Below are 22,389 nucleotides of genomic sequence, written 5' to 3'. Positions count from 1 at the left end.
CAAAAGTGTGCACACCCTTGAAGACTTTTTTTAAAAGAACCAAATTCTCACAATGAAAAGCAATTGAACACAATGGATTTTTATTATTTACTGATATTTTCCTATTGGATTTCGTGTCAACAATTGGCTATTGCACAGTTGAAATGCCACAGCCAAATGAGGTAGCGCTCACTTATTTGCTTCTGAGAATCATGAAGATTGATTGCTATATTCCAATACATGCGGTGGTAGCTTTGGAAAGGTCCATTTTTACTACAGCGCTCGCTAGATGGAGCAGTAGCACCCAAATCCTGTGTTGCCCTGGATTACAAAACGTCTTCTGTTGCTGGAAAAGGTCTCCACCCACCCAAGTCGTGGTTCGCCTCAGGCTCCCACAGCCTCCATCAGGGACTTGCGCGTGAACTCGTAGGCCAGGAAGAGGGCGCCGTTGGCCGGGAAGGTGCGTATCATGGTGGGCGTGAGGCCCGAGTAAAGAGCCCTGAAGCCTGTGAGACAGACGGAAGGCACTTGATTGACCCAAACCCGACGGAGCCCTTGTGAATCTTACCCTCGTTGCGCAAGATCCCCATAAAGGTCTTCAGGAAGCCCTCCTGCCTCCCGGCTAAGGAGTACACCTGGATCCTGGACTTGACGCAGTCCATGGGATAGATCAACAGCCAAAGACAAGCGCCGCCAAAACCGCCGCTGAACATGAGCGGCAGAATGCCTGCAAAAGGTTCCAACGCCCAAGGTCGGAAGCGCTCCACCCAAATGCGAGTGGGTTCCGACGCGACCTACCGATGCCCTCCTTGTCGGTTCCCATGTAGCGTGCAAAGGCGGAGCGGCTGATTTCATAGCCGCCAAAGAAGCAGAAGTAGCCCGGGAACTCCCTCACCATGGTGGACGTCAGACCTTGGTAGAACCCCAGCGGACCGTTTGTCTCCATCACCGACTTCACCACCGTCCAAACTCTGATGGAGTCACAGAACCGACACCACGCTTGCGATCGGCACTTTGAAACGTCAGCTGTGCGCCGCGCGGACCTTCTCTGTCCTCTGGCGATCTTGCCCGAGGCTTCCATCTCGTGCATGGCCTGCAGACGACATTTGACCAGCTCGGAAGGGCAAAGCACCATGGACGAGAAGATGGAGGCCAGCGAGCCGGAGAATGCTTTCTGAACGTCACTGCTCGGTCGAGAGAAGCGGGAGTCAACGAGAAGGATTTTTCTTTTGGGATGGGCCGACGTCGACGCGCAAAGCCGCACCTGAGCTGGTCCACGCCGGCCAAGGAGCGCACCGCGTCCTGGCAGAACCCGTAGCTCAGAAAGAGCACCGAGTTCTCGCAGATGTTGGCGAGCAGTGCCGGGGTGGTGCCCTTGTAGAGGCCGCGCACTCCCTCTTGCCTGAAGGTGGACACCAAGCAGTGAGTGAATCCTCGGTACATGCTGGGGAAGGTCTGCATCTTCACCTTGGTGGTGTCCAGCGGCTGGCCGCTCACAACGCAAGCCGTGCCGCCTGTTGCCGTGCCACAAAACCATGATAGCCTTTAAGCAATTGACGAGTGTTTTTTTTTTTAGTTTGGAGCCGTCGCTGCTTCATATTTTTCTTTGCTTTGTGCTTTTTATCACTCAGCGAAGTGATAAAAACGAAACGAAAATGAAGGTGAGGTCATGTCCGCAAGCGTGGAATGAAGGACGTGCCGCGCGCGCATTTGTTCTGAGAATATTTTGTTCACGCGATCCTCGTCCTATTCTCTGAAATATGACAGGTGTGCCGCTTTGGAGTCGTTGCGCAATTGACTGACTCACGGCATGACGGTACTTTGGCCCGCTTATCATGATCCAAATGGCGCTTCAGTATAATGAACAATTCTTCTATTGGTTTTCATTCAGCCTTGCCAAAAAAGGGGCCGCGCAGAGCGGGAAACCGACGCCTTGAACCGCCAGGCCAGGCCACGCCACGACACGCCACGCATCGGGAACGTGAGTCAATGCAAATGTTTTGGGGGACTTCAACTTGCCTGCTGCTCCTGCGGTGAAGTCAATGATGGCCTGGACAATGGGCTGTGGAGCCATGTTGCATCAGCAGCAACCCAAGCCTGCAAAAAGGACAAATGTGTCTGAGAAGCAAACAAAGCTTGCAGAAAGATGATAGACACAAATATAAGGCTTTCACTTCCTACTCACCTCCCTCACTCCCTCCCTCCCTCCCAAGCAGCGAAAAGTGACGAGTCCCCCGCAGGAATTTGCTGCGTGGAAGAAAGCGCATGCATACTCACAAAAGTTGTCTGTCCTCTTTGGATGCGTGCAAAGCGCAACCAAGATGACATTAACATAAATAAACAGACGCGCAACGCACCAGAGCCGAAGCGGAAGTCACTCCCCTATTCAAGAAAAAAGAACTTGTCACTTAATATTGCCTCATTACTGAGGTCCCGAATCAAAGAAAGAAAGAAAGAAAGAAAAAAGCACTCCATTTAGACACTAAATGTTGCAATGCGGAAAAGACTCCGCGGTGTTGCGTTTGGATGTCGTAGCGCCTTAAGGCCACTAAATGTCAGTAGAGTCCTTCGGCGTATTTTTGATTTTTTGTAATCCTCAAAGTCGAGTCGGCTCGCGAGACAACTCATTTGTCGCTTCGCAGTAGGCATGCTGATCAAAGTACCAGGACGTTGATCAACTTCAAATAATGAAAGAAAAGCAAGGGAGGTCAGTGGCTGGCAAACTGGCAAGCAGCGAGAACGGGCTGGAAAAAAAGAACAATGCAAAGTCGGCAAGAAACAAACACATCATCAATTGTCCGAATGAATGTATTTATTTGCATCGAATAATCAGTGTTTAGCTCGCCTCATGATCTTATAGTGACGGCCGATTGACAACATTGACGTCGGTATGTAGCTCCGCTTTGTGCTCGCCCAATTTAGGTTGCAGTTAAATGCAGATGTGGCAAGCAGCTCTTTGAAATAATAATCGTTGCTTTTAAAATATGTAAACATGACAGGAATTCATTGTTGGGAACAACCTTTGGGTGCCCTTTCGTGTTTACTAGGCCAAAGAATGAAAACAGCAGGTCCTCTTCTTTTCTTTTTTTTTCTTTTTTCTTGTCCCCGCCCCGTGCAATGTCGTCGGATGTCATTCATTGGCGCGCTGCGTCTGTCAATCAAAGGTGGGCGTGGCCATGTGCCAAACGCCACTTCCAGTAAAAGTGCTCACATGCGGCTCGGCCGGCGCTCACAGTCAACAGGCTGGACGGACGGAAAGAAGGAAGGAAAGAAGGAAGGAAGGAACGAAGGAACGAGCGAACGAAGGAACGAACATCGACGCGACGCGCCAGGACGCCGCGCACTTCAACGCACGTCTTTTCTTTTTTGGACGCTCTTTTGGACACTTTTTGCACGCTTTGATTTTGGGATGTAACTTCCAAAGTTGAGTGACTTTCTGCGGAGCTCCCGCGTTTCCCGGACATTTGTTTACTTCGTTTCTTTTTTCGTCTTTTTGTTGTTGTGGTTGTTGTTGTTGTTGTTGTTGCCACCACCATCGAGAGGGGAGCATCGTAACACGCCTCCCCATCACCCTCTCGACCACCATGGCGGAAGCGGCCCAGCAGCAGCAGCAGCAGCAGCAGCAGCAGCAGCAGCCACACCTGGTGGACATCGACCCGGACTTCGAGCCCCTGGCCAGACCCCGCTCGTGCACTTGGCCTTTGCCCCGGCCAGAGTTCGTCAATCCGGGCGACTCCAACACCTCGTCGCCGGTGCCGTCCATCAAGCAGGAGCCTGCCGGCAATGAGTACATCAGCAACCTTAGCCTACTGGAGGAGAACGAGGACCTGTGCAGCGCCTTCCAGTGTCAGGAGACGTGCGTCCACCAGCATCCCACACCCCGGCCACAGCAGCATCAGCAGCAGCATCAGCAGCAGCAGCAGCAGCATCACCCCAATCCCGCGCTCCAGCAGCATCCCCAGCAGCAGCAGCAGCAGCAGGTGCCCCTGCTCTCCTCCCCGGTGGCCAACTCGTCATCCTCGGCCGCCGCCGCCGCCCAGAGGAAGAGCAGCTCGTCCCGGCGGAACGCCTGGGGGAATATGTCGTATGCGGACCTCATCACCAAAGCCATCGAGAGCTCCCCGGAGAACCGGCTCACCTTGTCTCAGATCTACGACTGGATGGTGAAGAATGTGCCTTATTTCAAGGACAAGGGGGACAGCAACAGCTCTGCAGGATGGAAGGTAAGTTGCTTGATTGCTGTCCTTATTCAAAGTGGTGAAACGGCACAATCGGCCGAGCGGTTTGCGAGTTTTCTCGAGTTCAAAGTGGACTTCTGAAATCAACGTCGGTCTGGCACCTTCCTCCAATTGTGACGGCGAGTGGCACCTAATAAAGGAGTTTCTTTTGGACCTTTGTAACTCTGGTCCGGCTCCGTCGTCCTTTTGGAGCCAGCACTGGCTTAGCTCGTACACCCAAACAAAAGCCAACTAGAATTGCGTTTGACTTTGCAGCTTGTTTTGTCCTTGTCCTTGTCCTTGTCCTTGTCCTTGGTGTTGCTCCTGCATCCAGTGGAGTTGCATTGCTTTCTCCCGTGGTCTATGACAGTCATCTGACTTCTCCCTGCTCCCTTTTTGATTTACAAAGTCCGCTGACTCGACAGGCAGGGGCTCGATGAAAACACGTGATTGGTGTCTCCGCTAATTCCAGTGAATGAAGCCAGATGAAAAGGAACCCGTGAGTTGAGACTTCATGGGATGCTGAGGACGCTTTTGCTTGAACGCCTTTCGCCGACCAATCGGTGGCGAGCAATTCATCTGTGTGGCGGAAGTTGTAAGCCGCCCAGGTGACCCCTGCGTGTCGTTAATGAGGCGGAATTCAGCAGCCAGCACACACGCATGCTGTTCGCCATTCATCCGTTTGACCCGGCCGGCTGTTTACAAAAGCTCCCGACTAATGCGGGGCTGTCGGATTTTGTCCCGTCAATCAGATTAGGCTGGTAGGGGGGGAACGAAAAAAAAAAAAAAAAAAATCTTGCTCGCTGTGGCCAAAACCCAAAACGGAGATTACTCGGTAAACTCAGAAGGAAAAACAAGTTAACGTGTTTGAATTGGTTGTACACATGGGTGGAGTTGTTTTTTTTTTTTATTATTGTTACTCTTGTAGACTGACACAGGTAGAAAGAGGTGTTTGCGCCGTTGTGGGAGTGAACGCAGCCAACTTATTTCCTTTGAATCCGGCGCCGGCGCAGAAGAGACTTTGATGCTGCGCAATCAGAAATAGACCCACTCAAGTCTGCGCAAAAGATCGAAGTACGTCGGGGGTGCGTTTCAAAAATAGATTAAAACGTTGCGTCCGACGACTCGATACTTGCGATGATTCGTGGCTTACTGGCTAATGGAATCCAATGAGCTCAAATTCACAGAAATTGCCACATGCGCCACAACTTAGACCTGGTCCAAATGATTCTGAAATGGCTAAAGTGTGGCTACGAGTGGAAAGGAGCTGGCCTCAAAAGCAAGGCGTGGGAATCGAATCATCCGACGGGCGATGTTATTGTTACGTTACCCCGTGACGCGTTTGTTGTTGTTGTAAGTCCAGTCTTCATTTACTCTGCCGTTCCCACGCGTTGCCTCACGCCCGCCCGTCGAGCGCGCCGAGTGAGTCGTCCAGCAGCACGCATCCACACGAACATTGAACCCCGGCGGCGGCTCGGACGTCTCGAATCGACTCAAAACGCTGACGATCCCTCGAAAGGGAAGCCGTTTAAAAACCGTCGCCGTTTTTGCCCGATGGATAGCATTCCTCCTCGGACTCCTTTCAATTCAAACTAGAAGATGACTGCAGAATATTCAATTGATTTGAATGACGTTAGCCGGGTTGGGCCATTTTGCGTCCTAGGCTCTAGAAATAGATCGTCCATCAGCGTTGACGTCATCAAGCATTGCCACCCTGGTCATATCGGTGTCGGCGTCAACAACATTGGTCAAATAGTTGAGTTGCGCTTGACGCGTGTTTGGCGGTTACTCCAGTGCACGGCGTGCCTGAGACTCCGTTACCATCGGACACGGTGGATCGGATCATTTACAGCGCGTTTTCACCCAAATATGTTTAGCGCATGGCGGGAAGTACAAAGGCCTGATGCACCGGATGGCCCGTCATGAAACCGGTGCAGGACTTGTGGTCTGGAGCTGCCTCCTTTGCGCTTCTTTCCATTCAGGGAAGCGTCGCTGTGACCAGGGGGGCGCTCGGACGGCGGGAAAGTGTGGGAAAAGCAGCGTGCCATTCACAGCGGCGGGCGGCGAGGGTGGCGGCGGCGGCGGGGGTGGCGGCGGCGGCGGGGCCTCCCGCGCCTCCACGCAGGGCAGGGGGGCTATGGCACATTGTCTGCTGGCCGAGGAGACGGAGCGAGTGACACGGCACGGCGCCTTTGACGAGGATTCTTGCTGTTGATGTGAAGTAGACGCGGTGGAATGGTGATTGGCGTGAAGGCTTGACATTTCTGAGACTTAGTCTTTGAATCCCAGCTTTGGCATTCCTCTCTGGAGTTTACTCGTTGTTGTCGATTCCCTCCCACCTCCCCAAAAACGCACGTTGATATGTGCTTGTGAATTTGAGTGGCGCTTTATGTTAGCTTTTCATGCTAGCTCTTTTTGTTTGGTGTGTCCTGTTGATTTTGAATTCATTGTTGTGTGGGTATGTACGTACGTATTTCAAAAGTCTTGCTACCCGTAGATATTCCACTTCCTGTTTTTGTCCCCATTTGCTTAACTGCAGAATTTTTATGGACGTGTGAGTGCGTCAACTGCCACAGACAAATTCTTTGATCATTCTGATTGATTTGGACCCTCAGCCAGGACAGGACGGCAAACAAAAGACTTTTATTTGGGATCATCTGTGACGGCGGCGCTTGAGCCTTTGAAGGCCCGTCTGTTTGAGAAGGAGTCGTCAATGAAGATGGAAGATAGCGAGCGCGTGTACGCCGTCCCTTGTATGTGACAGCGCTCGGTGAGATGCTTCATTAACGTCATCGTTTTGAATGGAACCCAATCACCGTTTCCACCCCGCCAAGAGCCCCCCCCCCCCCCCCCCCTTTTTGGCGGGCTAACTTGTCTCAGAGCGCCAACTGAGCCACGACGACAAACAGTTGTGCCAGCCAGGTGCGACCCGACCCGCTCGCAGGCTCCAACTCTCTGGCTGGACGTCGGCCCGGGCGGGAAGTGGAAGGAACACAAAAAATGGCACAACTGTGTCCAGGCCTGTTTTCTTTCTTTCTTTCTTTCTTTCTTTCTTTCTTTCTTTCTTTCTTTCTTTCAAGTGTCCCCCACTCAAAGTGCAGTTCCCCCCAAAAATGATTGAGTTTTTGTACATTCCGGCACTGGTTGTTTTATGTAATCATTAGCTTGGAAGCCATCCACATACGCATGCCCTCTCTCCCTCCCTCCCTCCCTCCCTACCTGAGTGTTGCTGCATCCCTCGTGTGTCACCGCACAAATATTTACCGCACTTTGATGTCGCTGCGTAGATCGATACGGCCACCGCGGCGTTCCCTCTGTACACGCCGCACTCTCGACCCGGCATTCCTCACGCCACTTGCGGTAAACACTCCCTCCCACGCCTCAAAACAAACTGGAGAACCGACACGGCGGTCCGAGCCGGTTCACGGGCCGATCGTTATCACAGCGCACCCGCTGACTTTGCTCGGCGAGCGTCACAAGCGAAATCAGGTCGGATGTATTTGTCACCGCTGCTAGACTTCATTTGACGGTCGGGAAGGGAACCGACCAAATGCAAAAATCAAACATCAGCTCAACTTTGGCGTAAATAGGAACAGAAAGCATGACGTCGGCAGCCTCGAAAAGTTTCACAGCAAAAAGAAAAAAAAACAGGTGAAGGCAAAGCAGGTTTGTGTCCCAGCCATTGGCAGCAATGTCAGCTTGGAGCTAAGAATGAAGGTATTCTAGTCTCCAAAGCTGATTTGGTCATCGCCGTTCCCAAACAAGCTCATAGTCTGAATGCGTATTAGTGGGGGGACGATTCAGGGATCGGACAGAACAGCAGCGCTCCTGTTTCTCCCGCGCACGCACACACACACACGTACTGACTGACTGACGTCACCCCTGTGAGCGGCGGAGGAGTCCGAGCTTGGCATGGCCCCAGGACAGAAGGGGCAGCTGTGTTTCTCAGGCGAGGAGCTCAGCCCATTTCCTGCCTGGTCCGTTCCTTCCCAATAGCAGGCCGCCGCACTTTGTGCCCCCCCCCCCCCCCCCCCCCCCTCGTGTGTAGAGTGGAAGGAGAAAAGGGGAGCAGTAGAGTGTTTGCCACTTGTTCCGAGTTGCATAAGAGGACGTTTACTGGAATCAAGGAGCCAGCCGCAGGCCAAAGTCTGGTGCCACTGGTTAGTCAGCGGAACTGTGAGGAGGCACTGTGTTGGTTGCTTGGAGGTGCCGTGTGTGTGTGTGTGTGCGTGTGAGTGAGTGAGTGAATGAGTGAGTGCATAACCTGCCTGGGCCTCATAATTAAAGCCCTGCTGCTGGCAGATGCGCAGACGCCGCCAAGACAGACAGACAGACAGACAGACAGACAGACAGACAGACCAGCCAGCCAGCCAGCCAGCCAGCCAGCCAGCCACCCGGCCCGACACAGAGAACATTCCAACACATCTTTCTTTCCTAGTTGTTTTTTTTTTTTTTTTGGAAACTCCATTGCGGCTTGATATTGTTGCTTTTGCTTTGCTCCCACCTCCTCTTCTCTCCTCTCCTCTCCTCTCCTCTCCTCTCCTCTCCTCTCCTCTCCTCTCCTCTCCTCTCCTCTCCTCTCCTCTCCTCTCCTCTCCTCTCCTCTCCTCTCCTCTCCTCTCCTCTCCTCTCCTCTCCTCTCCTCTCCTCTCCTCTCCTCTCCTCTCCTCTCCTCTCCTCTCCTCTCCTCTCCTCTCCTCTCCTCTCCTCTCCTCTCCTCTCCTCTCCTCTTCAGCAGCTGTGCCTGATCACACCAAATATCTTCCACCTCCATTTTTAATCTGGAGTTTGATTGTACTTTGCAATTGGAATCCGTTGAAATACAATGCCATGTGCACATTGGGCCAGCACATATAATAGTGGACGCTAGCTGTTTACAAAATTCAAATAGAATTCAATGGTCGGCCCAGAGAGTCTCTGTCTGTCAAGACGGTTTGATGAGTCGATTTTTCGCCCGATGCATGCGAAATGCGCCACGCAGACGACTTCCAAACACCGTCGTCGTGTTTGCCGTGATGTCACCGCGCCCGTCCGGTCTTTTGGCGCCGAGCAACGAGCGCAAACGAAAATGAATCCATTTCGCAACCCCCCCCCCCCCCCCCCCTCACCGGAGTTCCCTCTCCCTCGCGTCCCGCCACCAGGAAGCAAAATTGGGATTGGGAGCGGAGGAGGCAGGAAATGGCCTCAAAGGGAGCCAAGGCCATTTGAAAAGTGCTTTTCGTCCGTGCGAGCGCCGTTTCATGTTTATCCAGCTGACCTTATGTTACGATTGTCTGATTGGAGATGACAAGTAGACAGAGGAGACATCAAGTAGCAAAAGGGAATTAGGTCAAGGGATTTCTAATTTTCTTCATCTTAAAACCAACTCAGAATGAAGCATGCCATGGCAGGCGATGGGATTTGTGTTCCCTTTTAAAAAAGACTTTTACGGTCTCAAGTGGAGTCCAGCGCTTGTTAAAAGTCTTTACAAATGTTAGCCTCTAGCGCTGCTGCGTGCGTGCGTGCGTGCGTGTGTGCGTGATGCTTTCATTGGCGTGGAAAGGATCCCAGAAACTTCCCCGCTTTCAATTGGCCGAGCGGCCTTTTCTTTTCCGTCCAGTGCTAGCTCGCAGGCCTAGCGCTTCTCCACCCGCCAGAGGTGAGCTCGCCGGATGCTGCCGCCGTCCGCATGCAGCCGGCGCCCCCAAACGGCGTCCGCGCTCGTCTCCAGGATGAGGCACCGTGTTTTGAGTTTGGTAGCGGCGTGATCTCCACTTGCGTGCTTCCCCGCTCACGTTTGCTCGCACCCGAGATAGCGACGGCCCTCTCGTATCCGCGTGCGTGCGTGCGTGCGTGCGTGCGTGCGTGCGTGCGTGCGTGCGTGCGTGCGTGCGTGCGTGCGCGTTTTGACACACACGAAGAGTATGACTTTAACGGGACCGTCGAGGGCCTCCAAACCACAGGCATTAGCTAGAGCCACATTGTTGTTCAATTCCCGCCCTGAAGCTATTATGCATGGAGCCTGTCAGACTGGGCCAGCGTTTAGCAAACACACACGGGCACACACACGCGCAGCCATGCAGTCACCGACCGCCATTGATCGGAGGTGCGTGTCGTGTCGTGTCGTGTCGTCACCGGCGAGCGGAGCGGAGCGAAGCTTCTGCCAAGAGGACGGTTCAGCTCGCAACAGTCCCATTTGTTGCGGTAAATCATGATCTGGCTTTTGCGGGATGCCGCTTTGTAAAATAGCACGGCCAGGGAATTCCCAAAAGATGAAAAAGGCGGGTGCTGGCTCAGCAGACCGAGTCACCAAGGCACATTTTCACAAAGAGGCAAAAGTCATGTCACTCTTGATTTCCTAGACAGACATCACTCACAGCAAACAGTGCAGCTCACGTATCCCGTAGCTGACAGGAAGCTCGTGCGTGCGTGCGTGCGCGCGTGCGCGCGCCCAGTGTCGGCGCTCCACGTGGCGTGATGTCAGCACAACTGCGGAAGCGACATGTGACACCCGATTCTTCTTCCTCTTCCCTTCATTTTTTGTTTTTTCTTTTTGTGCGGCATTCTTCCTCTTTGCGATTGTCCCACGAAAGCAGCGTTCCGCTGGAAGTCATTAAGACCTCAAGGCTCGGTGCGTTTTGTGCAAATGCTCCACGTCTCAATTGACTGCTCCGTGTGACCTTCCGGAGCGAATGGGGTCACGGGTCAAATTTGATCCTTTCATTTTCTTCATTGATTAGCTTTTTTGCTAGCTTCTCAATGGGCTTTTCCCTTCCTTCATTGCTAGCAAAAACAAGTCTGTGTGCGATTTAAATCTTCAATGTCAAATATTGAATAGTTTTACAGCAAAGCCCAATTAGGGTGTTCAGATCAAAGTTGGAGTCAACACGATTGTATCTCCTAGGATTCGTGATTGGCCTTCAGGGGAACATTTTCCGCCGCCAAAAAGCAACAGGTATGTTCCCAAGCTATAAAAGTGTCAAGGGTCCACGAGTGCTGCCTTTGGGACACAACCTCGCAACCCTGCTGTAAAAAAAAAAATGGTGTGATTTGGAAGTGTTTCTTTTAGTTTGGTATTTGTTTGAATGAAGTCCTCCCTCCCACGCACGCACGCACGCACGCCACGCCACGCCACACCAGCTCTGTTTGTTTTCTGATGTGTCACCATCATTTCCATCTCATAATGAGCTTTGGAGAGGAAAAGCTGGTCTGCTATTTATAATAATAAAAAAAAAGTTGGGGGGGGGCAGTAATGGCTTCATTCGATCTTGTTGGCGCGCTTGTTCATTTTTGAAGCGGCAAACGGCTAAGTGCTTCCCATTTTGGCTCGCGCAGCCTCTCTGAAGCTTAAATTGAATACCTGTGAGATGGGCCACGCACGCACGCACGCACGCACGCCCGCACGCACGCACGCACGCACGCACGCACGCACGCACGCACACGGCCAGCTACGTTTTGGTGCCGTGGCGCTTTTAATAGAAAACAGCTCCGATATTGTGGGTGGCCGTTTTGGCTTTTGATTTTCTTTCCCCGCCCCAAAACTTCGGTGGCCTCGCTCGCTGTCACCGAGCGAAAGACAAAGAACACTGCTGTTGCTCATTAAAGGGGCCATTCTCAACAGTGATATCATAAGGATATTTTACAAGCCCCCAAAAGTTCTTCAAAAAATGATGGTGAAATCAAAATTTTCCCGACAGATGACAGGTGGGAAAAAGTTCTAGGGAATATCAGAACATAAGTCAATAAACTTTCTTCAGACCAAATTGAACTGCTTAATTGGGTCATTATTTAAGTAGATTGGAGCAGCCAGGGGCTATCGTCCCTCCCTCCCTCCCTCACCTTAGCAGGGTGGAAATGGAACGGCGTCAATGGACGCGGGCCACCACGCAGGCATCCTGCAGTGGTCCCCACACTGCATCTTTATCCGGGGCCAGGCGAGGGCAACGACCCGGTCCGCTCGGCCCGGCCCGGCCGAGCAGTCGGAGGCGCAAAATAAGCCGGCCCCACAGACGGCGCTCTGTGCGTCGACAGACTGGCAATTGTGTCGCATATAGCGGCACATGCACATATTTTCGCACGGCCAGCTTAGCCGGCACAACACGCTCCCTGTCTGCGTGCACATGAGCTCGGCTCTGACTCAGGAAATCACACTGGAAATAGAAGTTTGCCATTTTGCTGGCAAAGAACATGCCAGAGGAGCCCTGATTGCTTGCCACGTCAGAGCGTGATGTCATTTTCAGTTTCAATCGGTTCAAATCGAAGAAGAAATGGAAGAATTTCCCGCATTGTTGGGGTTCCGCTCTGGCCTCTACTGGTCATAAGACGTATTACACCCAAAAAGGTTTCATACTGTCAAAAAAAAAAAAACAATCACTAACAGTATCTTTGGTCTTCTTGTAACTTTTGTGTCTTCAGCAGCTAGCCAACTAACGTGTCATTGTAATTTGCCGGCAGTCTGGGCAAACGCCTGGCGGAGTGAATTAAGCGGCGCGCAAAAAGCTCTTTGGGGCCCTCGGACAGACATGATGGGCTCTCAATCACGCAGCTGCGCTCTCCATTTGGCGAATGGGAGGAAATGGCCAGAGATGAGTCATTCTCGCACCGCTTTTATGGAACCCAAAATGTTTTCACCATGAACCCAAAATGCGCAGCACCCAAACTGAAGTTGACCTTTCCAAAACTTTACAATGTTCAACTTTCTGCCCAACTTGATTGACTGTAACGAGGAGCTGATTGATGATTGCGTTGCGTGGGATTCCATCGAATACGGTACAAAGACGAAGCCCGTACGTAGCCTCTGTTTGCTCTTTCCTCGCTTTCCTCTTTCCTTCCTTTCCTCTTGTTCGGCCTGCCAAGTGCAGAACCCTGTTTTCACTCCGCCACTCCACTTTTGCATCCAAGCCCACGACTGCGCGGGATCGGATCGGTATCAGGAGCCGCCAGCTCTTCCTGTGCGGCAGGAAGCCGACTAATGGCTCGGCGCCGCCGTACGCCGATGAAAGATGCCGAGGTGTTGGTTCCTCGCCGGCCTCTCTCTCAGCGTTTGACAACTCCGGTTCCGCGACACGGAGGTCCGGGTCAAGGGGTTGTCTGTAAATACGTTAGCAGACACTTTTGCTGCTCCTGCTGCCTTTTTTTTTTTCTTTCTTTCTTTTTTCTTTCTCTCTCTCCAAACACAGTCACAGTCAGCCACTTGGCCCAAAGTGGATTTAAGGACCTCCATCCACACTGAAGCGCTCACTGTCCAGGCCTCCAAATTGCATTATGACACAAAAAGAGAGCTTTTCTTTTTCTTTTCCTTTTTTTTTTTTCCACGATCAGCTGTGTGTGTGAGCCATCCCTGCGGTATGGTGAGCGTGGGGGGGGGGGGCGCCTGCCCGCCCGCCCGGCGGTGCCATTGTGGCGTACAGACAACCCGGTTCCAGCTTGCCGCTCTATCCTCGGGTGTTTCTTTTTTTGTACAGCCGGTCCTATTTTTAAAAAGAGCGACTGTCTATTTATAAGCCCTTTCACAGTGACACGCTTGTGTGCAGTCAAACCCGAGGCCATTTTTTTTTTTTTTTTTTTTTTAATACCCCCTGCACAGATTCAATGAAGCAAATTAAGATGGAAAAAAAAAAAGTTGCAGGCTTGTTATTTCCCTTGTGCTTTTTTTTTTTTTTTTTTTCCTCCCCCTCCCCGCTGCCTTTTATGGCCTATTGACTTGCGTTAATAGGCCAAGCAGCCATTGCGGCCAGTCGCTTCTTATTGGCGCTGATAACGTATCAAAGTGCAAACACATGAAGTCGCTGCACTCTGTCTGGATTGGATGTGCTAATGTGAACAAGGTGTGTTGATTAGATTTGATTTGATTTGATTTTGTGCTTGCGACAGAATTTGCTGGGCTAGCTAGCGCCACCACGGGACATTGCGAGCCAGACTTGGCCATGTGTCTGATTTGCAAGTTAGCATCCAGGATAGAGATTTGACTTTTCAATATCTCTTTGTCCTGTCAACCCGAGTGCGCCTTAAGCACCTTTTCCAACAAGTCGCCGATCCCTGGTGAGCGAGCGAGCGAGCGAGCGAGCGAGCGAGCGAGCGAGCGCGTACTCGGCGCCATTTAGCGGTCCGACCGTCTTGCTCCATTTTCAGCGGCGACCGCACTGCTCCGCCTCAGCACGACTGGGCCTCAGCTGCTTCCATTTGACAGCATCCAGAAGACAAAGAGGAAAAAAAGCACCTCTCTTTCCCACATGCCCCTATGTCGGCCGGCCCGGCGTGTTTGCTTGCACCTGTCGCCGCCCACTTTGGCTGCAAAGCGCCACCGCACGTGGGCCGCTGGAGCGTTTTTTTGCAGCCGAGCTTTGGCTTGTGGCTTTCTGGTGATTCGGCGCTGCGTGTCGCAGGAGGCGTCACACCCTCGCGGGGGGTTTCCTTTCAGCCAGCACGCTGACATTTGAGGTGCGAGCGTTTCCGCCCAATTTGGTGCATTGACATCCTGAGCGCGCTTTCACCTTATTTAACAAGCAAAGTGCTTCTGTCCCAGTCCTTCATATTAGCACGAGAAAATATGCTCATCGCAGTCGTCGTGTCGATTGGACCCCGAGAAAAAAGCGTCTTGTTGTACCTTTAGGTCGCTCAGCACCATTTTTGACATCTTAATGGATTGTCCTGTAAGCTTTTCCAGTTGCACAGACCTAAAAAAAAGGGACTATGCAGGAGACAAGGCAACGTGGGAAGGGCTGAATGAACAGTGCGCTCTTTGAGCGCAACTGGCACAAAACGCTCTTGACTGGTTCTTGCCACTTTGCCACACACTGCCGCTCTTTCTCCCAAGCCTCCCTCCCTCCCTCCCTCCCGCCTAAATCGTGCACGTTGACGACAACGGCCGCCGCCGCCACCTCTAGCTTGAGTCACGCTCCGGTCCCTGGTTAAAGTCGGCCCGACGGGTTAATCAGAGGTGCGCTGGGCTCACTCACGCATTCCTTTGGCCTTTTCCTCGCTGGGCTGGGCTGGGCCGGGCTGGGCTCAGCTGGGCTGGGCTCGGCTGGGCTCGGCTCGGCAGGAAGTTGAGCCCGCTTCCTGTACCCGCTGCTCTTTCATGTGCTCACTTCCTGGTGTTTTGCCAGCTCTGTCGCTCGCCGGTGTTGTTTGCTCCGACTCGTACAAGCGAGAGCGTATTTTGTTTTTCATTTTGGATTTTGTTTCGGATCAAAGTGCAGCCGAATGTTCTTTTGCACAATGTGCGTTGTGGAACCTTGGCTTTTGTAAGCATGCACGCTGAGGAATGTTGATTGTGATGACTGGCTGGTTGGCCGGCCGGCCTGCCTGCCTGCCTGCCTGCCTGCCGGCTGGGAATCCTGTCTCTACTGTTTCCTAAGAGATAGTAACACGTTGGCTGTGATTACGATTGAACTTTGCACACGGTGATTAGCTGGAATGTCGAGATTCCTCGTGCGCTGGCTGCAAGGTGAGTCGGAAACAGGGCAGGTCACGAGCCGCTCGGCTTTGGCGCGCTCGTAAAACGCAAGCCCAAAGTGAAACCATACAATGCACATTGATTTAGATTTCATAACAGCTGCACGTGCAATAAGACGACAACAAAAACTGTGCATTTCACCCCTGGCAAAACTAATAGAATAGAATAATACTGAAAATAAAATAATAATAATAATAATAATGATCAACTCAATTACAATATTTATATTGAATGTTTTGGGGGTGCTAGAAGTGCACATGTACAAAGACTCTCCACTCGCAACCCAGGTAGCTTCCGCCCACCTACTTGAACAATACTTCCTTGACGCCAATGATTACTTTCAGGGCTTTGGCGCCATCTTATGGCATCATATAGAGAAAAGGCACAAATAGGTCAATTCCTGAATCAAATGGCACTTTTCATAGCATGCCATGGGCGAAGCAGATGTGATGCACGCGAGTAGGAACATATTTGAGGATATGTGCCAGTGTGGACAAAACGCCTCGTTGGTTCCTTTTGGCTGCTTTAAAGCCTCCATATCCCAGCAGGCAGCCACGCAGGCAGGCAGGCAGCCACGCAGACAGGCAGCCATCCAGGCAGACAGGCAGGCAGCCAGGCAGCCAGGCAAGCTGCTGCTGCTGCTGCTGCTGCTGCTGCTGTTGCTTCCCTCCCAGCAGACCTTTGGCCAATATTCTTGTTCATTTGTTTGCGGTGCTTTAGTTACGCCCCACTTACTCCTGGCACAAAAATACTTGTCACCCAGCAACGACGGGCTGCAGTATTAAGTTAGGAAGAGAGTGGGGGGGGGGGGGGGGCATTTTGTTTCCTCCGGTGCAGAGGAGACACAAGTGGAATGTGCGTTATCAGTGTTTTGTTCATGTTAAGAGATTAGCGCGTCAACGTATCGAGCAAGGGTGGGCAAAGTTTGGCCCGCTCTGTCCCGTCATCATGATTGAAAATGGGAATGACTTGACATTTGCAAGGAGACATCCAAATGATGCAGGTTCTTGTTGCAAATGTTCACATTGAAGAAATCTCTGGGTTATCGTTGCGAATCCCTTGACCTGGCCCATCTGTTGAGATCCCACGTTAGCACAACAACGATGTGCTCGTATTCCCGAGTGACATTAAAATGTCATTTTCTTCTTCTTTCTCCTGGCGACGTCTGTCAAGTTGCACCTGTTTTGCAGCAGCAGCAGCAGCTGGAAAATGGATTTGCACTCTAACGTCAAGTCAAACGTGCATTTGTTTGAAAGGGCAAAGCGCTCACTCTCTTGTGTTCGCCCCCTCCCCTTCCCTCCCCTTCCCTTCCCTCCCCTTCCCTCCTTGCAGAACTCCATCAGGCACAACCTGTCGCTGCACAGCCGCTTCGTCCGCGTCCAGAACGAGGGCACGGGCAAGAGCTCGTGGTGGATGCTGAACCCCGAGGGCGGGAAGAGCGGCAAGTCGCCACGACGACGGGCCGCCTCCATGGACAACAACAGCAAATTCACCAAAAGCCGAGGACGTGCCACCAAGAAAAAGGTGCTTTTCAGATTGATTACAAATGGCGTGCAATGAATAAGGAATCTTTTATCACTGCTTGTAACACAAATAGCCGCCTTTTGATTTTATTTTTATACTTGTATGACCATTTCTATTATGTCTTTCTTTTCCAATAGGGGAAAAAAAAAACCTCCTCTGGGTAAAATTGGGGTATGCCACAAAAATGTGCTTTTTTTAAATCGATTCATCTGGAAAATTGCATTTTTTTTAGTTAGTATCACTCAAAGTGTGTGCGAGCCACAGTCCGGCTTCCGCAAATGATGGATACGAATGACGATGCAAAGTTGGATTATTGCAATTGTTGAGCCCAATTGTCCCCCCACAGCTGTCTCTTCAGGGCGGGCCGGACGTCGGCGGCGGCGGCGCCGACAGCCCGGGCTCCTACAGCAAGTGGCCCGGCAGCCCCAACTCGCACAGCAACGACGACTTTGACGCCTGGAGCAGCTTCCGGCCTCGCACCAGCTCCAACGCCAGCACGGTCAGCGGGCGCCTCTCGCCCTTCATGCCCGAGGACGACCTGGGCGAGGCGGAGGCGGCGCACATGGGCTACCCGGGCGCCCCGGGGGGGCCCAAGATGACCGCCACGCTGCCCAGCCTCAGCGAGATGACGGGCTCTTTGGGACACGGCTCGGAGAACGTCATGGAGAACCTCTTGGACAATCTCAACTTGCTCTCGCCCAACAACTCTCAGGTGGGCGGAGGGGCGGGCACCCCCGGGTCCTCCCAGTCCTCCCAGTCCTCGCCCATGATGCAGCCCAGCCCGGGCTACCCTCCTTACAGCTCGCCCAGCATGCCGTCGCAGCCTCAGCAGGAGTACCGCAAGTACGCTCCGGCGCCCATCAACGCCATGTCGCCCATGCAGAGCCTGGCCGACGGCAAGCCCGCCTTCGGGCCGCACATGGCCGCCTACGGCCACGGCCACGGCTCGGTCCAGCTGCCCGGGCTCCTCAAGGAGCTGCTCACGTCAGACGCAGACCAGCACGGGGACCTCTTGCCGTCAGCGGACGCGGCGGCGTCTCAGTCGAGCGGCTGCATGCTGCCGCCGTACAGCGGCCAGCACGTGGCCAAACTGATGGCGAGGGCTCACCCTCACGGCCTGCCCCACGCCCACCCGCACGCCATGAACGGCCGCCTGCTCATGTCCCTCAACCACGGCGGCGGCGGCGGCTCGGCCCCTCTGCCTTCAGCCAAGAACCAGATGCAGATGGCGTACGGCCTCCCGGGCCACCTGGGCGGCGGCGGCGGCATGGCGCCCGGCGGCTTCTGCCCCCTGAACACCAACGGATACGGACGGCTGGGCCTGGCGCCGCCCCCTCACCCGGAGAAGCTGCCCAGCGACCTGGACGACATGGCCATCGAGAAGTTTGAATTTGACATGGAGACCGTCCTCCATGAAACTCTGATGGACGGCGACTCGCTGGACTTCAACTTTGAGCCCATGGCCACCCAGCCTGGCTTCTCCCACGGGGTCAAGACCACCACTCACAGCTGGGTGTCTGGCTAGGAAGGAAAGAAAAAAGTACAATCAATCTGACTGACTGACTGACTTTTGCCGTTTGCTCCAAAATGTCTTGACCTTTAACATTCCTGTTCAATGGATGACTTGAAGTGGCGGCAGGATGATTGAGTGCCAAATTTGCCTTAACTGAGGAGCATTTCTCGACACACAGCGTCTGTTGAATTTTCGGCAAAGGTTGAATCAAAGGCAACTGGACTTGGCGCTCGGCTTCCCTTCTCGGTTCGTCCCTTTGTTCCAAAAGCTGTCCCTTATTTTTGAGACGCTGCCAGCCGGGTCTTGCGCCACTTTTGGGTGCCTTCCATTCCACCTTTCCAGCACTGTGAATGCATGCGACTGACCAGCAGAACGTCATCAGCATAAAGAAGCAAGCCGGCCGGCCGGCCGGCCGGCCGGCCGGCCGGCCGGCCAGCCAGCCAGCCAGCCAGCCAGCCAGCCAGCCAGCCAGCCAGCCAGCCAGCCAGCCAGCCAGCCAGCCAGCCAGCCAGCCAGCCAGCCAGCCAGCCAGCCAGCCAGCCAGCCAGCCAGCCAGCCAGCCAGCCAGCCGCTCAAAGGCCAAAGATTTCTTCGTGTCCTTCTCTTGAATGTACACAACGTTTGTGTGCGTGTCGAAAGCGGCCGGCGGTGGGCTAGCTGGCCAATTGCGCTCCTCCAAGACCAATATCCTGGATGTCTCCAACACGCCTGATTGAAACGGTCAGCTCGCCATTTGATCATTGGAATCGGGTGCCTTGGAGCAGGCGGACATCAAACGAGTCGAGGAGCCCAATTGGCCGCCCCCGCCCAGCTCCGAAGACTACGCCACGTTTACACAGCAAGCAAAAATCCAATCTGGCTCCAAGAGAAAACTGGATTTTTTTTGGGGGGGGGGGGGGGGGGGGGGAAATTACAAAATCATTTTTGTAGTTGTTGAGCCCACGCCATCTCTTCATTGGACGCTTCTGCCTGTACATAGCTTAAGATTGTATATTAACATTACATATTTACTCAATTGTTTCATATATATATATATATATGAGTGACATAAATTATTGTGTTTAATATAGATTTATTCTAGTGCAAGACTTGCACTCAGATCCTTAATACCACAGAGGCCTATATATATATAAACATACATACACGCGCACACACGCACACATATACATATGTATGTAGAGTATATACATACATACATACACACACACACACACACGCACACAGCTCAAGTCCAGATCCTCTCTTGGCCGCCCGCCCGCCCGCCATCCACGGTTGCCTATGGACAGACAAGCGTGTAGTTTTTGCCGCGTCGTGGCAGCTTTTCTGCCGAGTCGTGGCGGTCTTTCTGCCGAGTCGCGGCGGCTTTTCCGCCTCGTCACAAATTGGAGGCGGCCTTGACGACAGATGAAGCCGTCCCGCTGTTTGGTTTTGTGGCAGAGGTTTAAAGATACTGAACATTTCAAATGTGCTTGTTTTTTTTTTGTTTTTCTTAATTATTATTATTGAAAAGCCACCTTTAACAAAGCTGCTGTTTGGCTTTGTTGCCACATGTCGCCTTTCAAACATGGCCAAATTTGCCTTTTAGTGACATGTTAATATTTAAAAAAACAAAAAAAAGTCGATTATCACATATGGATCTATAGAGACATATATCATGTATATATATATTTGTGCCGGTCACTCAAGTGAAAATGAATTGTTATTGAAATAATGGGTTTCGCACGAAAATTTAAAAAAAAAAAAAGCTGTAAATGATATTTTGACATTTAAAATGATTCAATCTATGCATTGTATTCCTTAATTTGATGTGGCTATTGATATATTTGGTTCTCTCTTTTTATGACAGATATTTTATTGTAATATACATAGCGCTGTGTCGTCGTTTGTGTCGTTCTCGTCAATCGTCGGGAGGGGGGGGGGGGAAATGAAGTTTACTTAGAGATGCGGTGATTTCTGTGCTAAACTTTTGTAAACTGACAATGTTGTTCTTGTATTTAGCTGGTCTTTTCACAACACACAAAGCTAATTGTTCTATTTACATTTCTATATTGAGACTTTACAATGCAAATAAGCAAACCGGTCTGACTGGCTTGTTGTTTTTTTGTAATTGTATGCATCAAAAACAAACAAGTGCACTTTTAAATACATTTTTATCAAGAGTGCAAAATGATGAGAGCTCCCAAGATATTTTCAAGTCCATCTTCTGTTACATTTAACTTATATAATACCACAGACGTACGTGTGCTGTGTCGTTTGCAATCAATACAATGCAACTACAGTATGTTACTTGTTCAATATCAATGTATTCAATCTTGAATAAATGTACTGATGTGTTGAAGCTCTGCATTTGTTTGGATCATTTGAGAAGACGTGATGAATGTTCAAATGAAGTTTTTTGGACCGGGTGAAGCCGCTCAGCTCATCAAGATTCAAAACATTGCTGCAAATCAATACATTTTTATTGTGAAACAAATTCAAATCCAGCAAGTCAAAACAAAACGTATTCGTTTCAGTGTCAACTTTGAGGTCGGACTTTGACGGCTCCAATTCCCACTTGCGGCGTCGGATTTCTTTTTCTGAGTAAAATGTCAACTGCGCTTTGAAACTCCAAAGAGGCTCTCGGAGGCTCGTCGTGTTTGCAATTCTGTACAGTCATCATCAGTGATGTGGGCCAAGGTGTTTTTTTGGTTTTTTTTTTCTTTCAAGACTGAGTGGGCAAACAGGCAGGCAGACGGGCAGGCAGGCAGGCAGGCAGGCAGGCAGGCAGACGTGCGGGGGTAAGAGGCCCGTCACACGGGAGGAATGTGGGTGTGGACGCCTGCCAGAGCAGAGCAGAGCAGAGCCATATGCGATCCTTATGTTCCACCCCAGCGACTGCGAGCGAGGCCGAGTCAGGACACAGCGTGAGAACGCGCCGTGTCATTGAGGTCGCGTGTGAGACTCTTCCAATGTCTTTGTGCCTCAAAGGGAGGGCACTTGAAGCACATAAAAGATGTTTTTCTTTTTCATTCCCTTGACTCAATATTTGTAACGCAAGCTTGGAGTTATTCATTCAAAACGCCAAACTTGTTGCAATGTGCATGTCATGCCAGTAGTCGGTGACGTCAAAGGTGAAGAAAGAACAACAGTCAAAAAGATGAGAAAGTTGAGCTATTCATCGTCCGTCTACATGCAATGCAGCGTTATCTGGACAGTTCAATTTGATCCAAAAAGAAATTAAAACAGTGGTGTGCCGTGGGAAATTGTCCAACATTAAATACCGAGCGCGTTGGAAACAGGATCGCCACACCGCAGGTCAGTTCGCGCAAGGCCTGCTCAGCACTTGCTAATCGTGCATGCGTGGCCAATCGGAGAATCTTGACATTTCATGTTGTGGCATCGGCACATACTCTGTTTATGTGTGTTGCTGTTAGTGTTGGCTCGTGAGTGAACGATTCTGTTTTCAGTGAACGAGAGCGAACGAATCACAGTTCATATGACTTCAACCAGTAGGTGTCGGTAATGCCCATTGAAGCTGGTGCCACCTCTCCGTAAAACAAAACGAAGAAGAAAATGACGTCACGAGTCAATGGGTCGACTGCCTGCCTTCCTTCCTTCCTTCCTTCCCACTGTGCATCAACGGATCAGTCAGTGAAGGTGTTGCGTCTCCCTCCTGGCGTCAACTACGGAAGACAGAATGTCGATTGACCATTTGCCAAGGAAAGAAAGAGCCACCACTT

General features: G+C 51.7%; 2 protein-coding genes across 3 annotated transcripts; one reads left to right on the top strand and one right to left on the bottom strand.

Annotated features, from left to right (window-relative positions):
* Nucleotides 1-63: 63 nt before the first annotated feature.
* slc25a15a (solute carrier family 25 member 15a) lies at nucleotides 64-2,471 on the bottom strand. Of its 2 annotated transcripts, XM_049726366.2 has the most exons (7): nucleotides 2,257-2,471; nucleotides 1,999-2,076; nucleotides 1,244-1,493; nucleotides 1,023-1,163; nucleotides 778-950; nucleotides 548-706; nucleotides 64-485 (listed from the first exon to the last, which is right to left on the bottom strand). In XM_049726366.2, the coding sequence occupies exons 2-7, from the start codon at nucleotides 2,051-2,053 to the stop codon at nucleotides 364-366; spliced, it is 900 nt and encodes a 299-aa protein (XP_049582323.1). In that variant the 5' UTR covers nucleotides 2,054-2,076; nucleotides 2,257-2,471; the 3' UTR covers nucleotides 64-363. The 2 variants fall into 2 exon arrangements, with proteins under 2 accessions (XP_049582323.1, XP_068507332.1); XM_068651231.1 differs by lacking the exon at nucleotides 2,257-2,471 and having other exon boundaries at nucleotides 1,999-2,158.
* Nucleotides 2,472-2,660: 189 nt separating this feature from the next.
* On the top strand, nucleotides 2,661-21,008 carry foxo1a (forkhead box O1 a). The gene is made up of 3 exons (XM_049726353.2): nucleotides 2,661-4,202; nucleotides 16,966-17,157; nucleotides 17,504-21,008. Exons 1-3 carry the CDS (start codon nucleotides 3,564-3,566, stop codon nucleotides 18,680-18,682), a joined length of 2,010 nt encoding a protein of 669 aa, XP_049582310.1. The 5' UTR covers nucleotides 2,661-3,563; the 3' UTR covers nucleotides 18,683-21,008.
* The last annotated feature ends 1,381 nt before the right edge of the window (nucleotides 21,009-22,389 follow it).

This window comes from Syngnathus scovelli, chromosome 7 (assembly GCF_024217435.2).
Source record: "Syngnathus scovelli strain Florida chromosome 7, RoL_Ssco_1.2, whole genome shotgun sequence".
Taxonomy (NCBI): domain Eukaryota; kingdom Metazoa; phylum Chordata; class Actinopteri; order Syngnathiformes; family Syngnathidae; genus Syngnathus; species Syngnathus scovelli.
This window is presented reverse-complemented; position numbering and strand designations above follow the sequence as displayed.